Source organism: Panthera tigris, chromosome B1 (genome assembly GCF_018350195.1).
Source record: "Panthera tigris isolate Pti1 chromosome B1, P.tigris_Pti1_mat1.1, whole genome shotgun sequence".
Lineage (NCBI taxonomy): Eukaryota > Metazoa > Chordata > Mammalia > Carnivora > Felidae > Panthera > Panthera tigris.
The window spans coordinates 201,341,430-201,346,437 of record NC_056663.1 but is presented as its reverse complement, the minus strand read 5'-3'; the positions used below and the strand labels follow the sequence as shown (position 1 = coordinate 201,346,437).

Below are 5,008 nucleotides of genomic sequence, written 5' to 3'. Positions count from 1 at the left end.
CGACGTGAAAGGCGAGCGAGGCGGCTGCCCGGCCGGCTGTCGGCGCGCACCCGCTCCCGGCCCAGCCCAGCCCCGCGCCGAGGCCGCCGCCCGCCGCCCGCCCGCCCGCCGGGGCCCGACGCCAGCGCTCCCGGCGGCGGCTGCAGGGCCCGGCCCGCGCGTGCGCCGGGGGAGCCGCGCGCCCCAGTCCCCAGCGGGGCCCGGGACCCCGAGGAGCCCGGCAGAGCCCGACGGGCCCGCGGCCGCGATGCCGGACGAGCTGACGGAGCCCGGGCGCGCCACGCCGGCCCGCGCCTCCTCCTTCCTCATCGAGAACCTGCTGGCGGCCGAGGCCAAGGGCGCCCGGCGCGCGGCCCAGGGCGCAGGCGGCCGTGAAGACGAGGAGGAGGACGACGACGACCCGGAGGACGAGGACGCGGAGCAGGCGCGGCGGCGGCGGCTGCAGCGGCGGCGGCAGCTGCGCGCGGGCGCGGGGCCCGGCGGGGAGGCGCGGGCGCGGGCGCTGCTCGGGCCCGGCGCGTTGGGCCTCGGTCCCCGGCCGCCCCCCGGGCCCGGGCCACCCTACGCTCTGGGCTGCGGCGGCGCGACGCGCTGGTACCCTCGGGCGCACGGCGGCTACGGAGGCGGCCTCAGTCCGGACAGTGAGTGAGGGCGCCGGGAGGGGTGGGCCGGGCGGTGTGCTCGGGGACTTTGGGTCCGTCGGAGGCCTTTCTGGGCCACCCTCCTTCTTGTGTGCAGCGGGGCCCCAGCGGAGCCCCTGGTGGGGGCGGGTTTGGGGGCCCACTCCCTGGGTCAGGGTCCCCGTGCGGGGAAGAAGGCTTTGCAGGGCTCGGGCTTCACCCATCGCCAGACTCTGCGGGTCCCAGGGAGGCTGGAGAGCCCGTGGAGTCTGGGGACCGGGGACACCAGGCAGTGGACGAAGAGCGAGGGAAGCGGGGTGGAGAACGGGGGAGAACGAAAGCACAGGTTGGATGGGAGAAGAGGGAAGGACGGAGGAAGAAGGAGAGGGGTGTGGGGAGAGGGGAGCCCGGAGAAGGGAAGTCCTAACAGCAGAACCCGCTGGCTTCGGTGGAGAGACGGGAGGGTAGCAAAAGAAGGGGAGACAAGTAGAGCCGGAAGGGGCAACGTGAAGGGGGCTGGAGCAGAGGGAGCCACTGACTGGGGGTGGGGGGGGGGTGCTGGACACACGGGCAGGAGCATCTGTGCCCCCACTGCCCCATCTCCTCAGAGAGAGCCGCAGACAGGGCCTGGGCTGCTTGGGCCTTGGCCTTGGCCCTCCCGGGCACCATGGCCGCAGCTGTGCCAGGCAAGAAGGCGCCCCTTCTGAAGCCCCCAGTCCCACTCCTCTCTCTTCCTTTGCTACCCCTCCCCCTCCACGTCTTTGTTCCCCACTGAGGGCTCAGAGGCTGGGAGTGGGGGTTCTCAGCCCCAGAGCCACTCACCCCCCCCCCCCGCCGAGTCCTGCCCCCTCTCCCCAGGGTCACTGCCCCCGCGGGGACCTGCCCCTTGGAGGAACACCCCTGGGAGGAACACCAGGAAGTCATTCCAGCTCTGGCCCCCAGGCTTGGCCAGCACCCCACGCACATATATGCACACACCGTAAAGCCAGCTGTGGACTCTTACAGGCTCTTGCTCCGAAATCCATTAGTGTGTGCTGGGGGGTAGGTGGGCCAGACCCCTCTCACCTCTCGGATAAAGCCCCTCTCTGGAGTGGGAGAGACCGTTTTGCATAGGGACCCACCTCTCAGAGCCCATACCCAGAAAGTCTGGGGTCCCCACCCCTCTCACTTACGCTGGGCCAGGTCTCAGTGGTTTCCCTGAAATCAGGTGACCAAATTTAGTGCCCGTCCGTGAGTGTTTTTGAAAAGATCTGGAAGGGTGAAACGTGTCCCCCAGCTTGCCCCAGAGTTTCATCTCCGCCTACGGCCCGGTGGCAGCTCCAGGAGAGGTGGTTCCCCATTTCGTGCGATGCGGGTTAGGGTCCAGGTTTCCCACCGGGGCTGGCAGGCCTGGCCGGGTGCCTTGTAGCGATGGGGCCTCTGTGAGTCTGGGGGCTTGGGGTGTCGGGGGAGGGGGTGGAGGCAGAGGCTCCACTATCTAGTGGCACACAGCCTGGAACCCGACTCCTTGCTAGCACCGAGAAAGCTCACAACACCGGGGTTGGCCAGGGGCACACGCGGACCTGCACACCTCTGTGAGCACAGGGGTATGGCCAAGCACACACACGAGCCCAGCAGCGTTCGCACGCCTTACAGACGCTCACGTTGCCGCCACCCCGCTGTCTTCCCAGGGCCGGCGGGGCCACACTTCGCTTAGACTGCCCCCCTGCCACGCCTTGGCAGGGGAGCCTCAGGCCCAGGGGAGGCGGAGGACGAAGCAGGCCTGGGCCCGGCTGGGACCCCGCAGGCTGGCCGCTGCCGATTTCCAGCCGGCCTGGATTCTGGACAAGCGCCTGGGCCCCCGGGGCGACCCCTCACCTGGGAGGGACCACCCCTTGTCAGCCCTGGGGGGCATCTCCTTGTGGGAGTTCGGGTGAAGCTCAGAATTTGCAGCATGAGCTCAGGAACCCTGTGGCCTTCTGTGACCCCGAAGCCACAGGCTTGGGGTGCCGTGCAGCTGCTGGGTGCTTGGGCAGAGCCCCATTTGTATGTGCTCCCTTTGAGCCCGACTGGGGGGAGGGCGGGCGTGTCTGTCTCTGTGGGCACTTGGGTGAGGGGTACAGGAAATGGGGAGTGAGTGGCCCGCCGGTGTCACCTGGGGTCTGGGGGATCGTCTGCTTTCGTTTGTTCTGGGTCCTGGGATGTTTCTGTGCAGGCGGGACGGGGAGCGCGGCCTCAGTTTCTGAGTGGTCGGGGAGGGGTCACTGCAAGTCTGTTTCTGTGTCTGGGACGCGTGGTGCGGGCCTGGGTGCTGGGCAGTCAGGGAACCCGTGTGTTTTCCAGTGCGTAGGCGCCTCGGAAGGACCTCTCTCCTCCAGCCCTGCTGTGCCTGCAAGGCCTTTCCGTGGTTCAGAGCGGAGGGAGCCAGTGGTTACGGGAGTCGCTCTCCTTTCTGTGTTTCTGCCTGCGTTTTTGTGTGTCTTTCTTTCCCTTTTTCTTTTTTTCCTCGTCTTTCCTCTGTCCTCCATTGTGGGTGTGCACTCGGGAGGGACAGTGAGCTGGCCAGCCTGCTGGTCTTCGAGCTCACCTCCTCCCGGCTCTTTCTGCACCCCCTGGGTGAGATCCGCGGGCCCCGGTGCGGTGCGGGGTGCAGGGCCCTGCGCAGGGAGTGCTTCCCTGCTTGCAGCTGTGGGCGAGCCCGTGGGGGGAGGAGCCGGCCGCAGGGATTGGGTCTGGGCATCAGCCCCCCGGGACCGACCGTGTGCCCCTCTCTCCCCTGCAGCCAGCGACCGGGACTCACCGGAGACGGGCGAGGAGATGGGCCGCGCCGAGGGCGCCTGGCAGCGGGGCCCCGGGCCGGGAGCGGTGCAGCGAGAGGCGGCGGAGCTGGCGGCGCGGGGCCCGGCGGCCGGCGCGGAGGAGGCGGCGCAGCTGGCCGAGGCCCCGGCCGCGGCGGGCGAGGGGCGCGGCGGTGGCGTCGGCGTGGGCGGCGGTCGCAAGAAGAAGACGCGCACGGTCTTCTCGCGCAGCCAGGTCTTCCAGCTCGAGTCCACCTTCGACCTGAAGCGCTACCTGAGCAGCGCGGAGCGCGCCGGCCTCGCCGCCTCCCTGCAGCTCACCGAGACGCAGGTCAAGATCTGGTTCCAAAACCGCCGCAACAAGTGGAAGCGGCAGCTGGCGGCCGAGCTGGAGGCGGCCAGCCTGTCCCCGCCGGGCGCGCAGCGCCTGGTCCGCGTGCCGGTGCTGTACCACGAAAGCCCCCCGGCCGCGGCCGCCCCCGGGCCCCCCGCCGCCGCGCTGCCCTTCCCGCTGGCGCCCGCCGCGCCCGCGCCGCCCCCGCCGCTGCTCGGCTTCTCCGGGGCCCTCGCCTACCCGCTGGCGGCCTTCCCGGCGGCCGCCTCCGTGCCCTTCCTTCGGGCGCAGATGCCCGGCCTGGTGTGAGTCCCACCCACTGGGCCCACTCCGGGTGGCCGCCGGGGACCCCCGGGGCGCACCCGCGATGCGTGGAGGGGGGAGCCGGGGCGCTCCGAGGGCCCCTCTGCCCCCCCCCCCCCGTGGCAGGCTGCGGCCCTGGCCCGAGTCCTGTCCCAAGCTCGTGCAGAATGTAACAGGGGTGTCTTCGACCGTGGCTTCCAAATAGGCCGGATCCCTGGCAGGGAAGAGGGCATCACGGGGAGGCAGTGCGCCCGGCAGGCAGCCCGGAGCCCCACAGGCCAGGCCTCAGCCGCTCGCAGCCAGCGCGGGCCCAGTCCGAAGCAGGCACACGGGCCGTCAAAGGTGCTTGGAAGCCACCGCTCTCTGTCTCGCCGCCCCCCTCCCCCAACACAAACGTCCCTTCCCAGGACCGCGTGGAGCCCAGACGGCAGGCCTCGGGAGGACTGTGATCAGCCTCATGGCCTTGCCAGTGGGCCCAGCAGAGGGGAGCCCCAGGGAGAGCGCCCATGTGGAGGGGCCGGGGAGAAGACCCCGCCAGGTGGCCCTTCGCCAGACTGTCTGCTCTGCGCCCCGGGGCGGACCGGAGCTCCTCTCCCGGGCTGCGGCCTCCAGCTCTTCTGGCGAAGACTTTTTTAAAAACGAATCTACTTATTTGCGTAACGGAATAAAAGGGACGTTTTCTGGACGCTTTCTGCCGCTGTGTGGTCCCTGGGGCGGGGCCCCCTCAGAAGCGCCTGTCCCTCCTTCCTGGAGCTCTTTCCAATTCGGGAGCCCAGGTCTGGGGACTTCCCCGGACAGGAGGCCCAGCAGGACCTCAGGGGACGTCGTGGTGGGGAGGACGAGGGCACCGAGCATCCTGTGTCCCACGGTCCTGGGGCCTCCACAGAACCCGAAGCCATGAGTCGAAGCACCTGCTGGCACCCTCCTTTGGCACGAGCAGCTGCCGGCTGTGTGGCTCCCGCATCCGAGTCCCC

At 70.0% G+C, this 5,008-nt stretch overlaps 1 protein-coding gene across 1 annotated transcript; it reads left to right on the top strand.

Moving 5' to 3' along the window:
- The first annotated feature begins 247 nt into the window (after positions 1-247).
- HMX1 (H6 family homeobox 1) lies at positions 248-4,719 on the top strand. Its single transcript, XM_042982758.1, has 2 exons — positions 248-641; positions 3,382-4,719. Exons 1-2 carry the CDS (start codon positions 248-250, stop codon positions 4,038-4,040), a joined length of 1,053 nt encoding a protein of 350 aa, XP_042838692.1. The 3' UTR covers positions 4,041-4,719.
- The last annotated feature ends 289 nt before the right edge of the window (positions 4,720-5,008 follow it).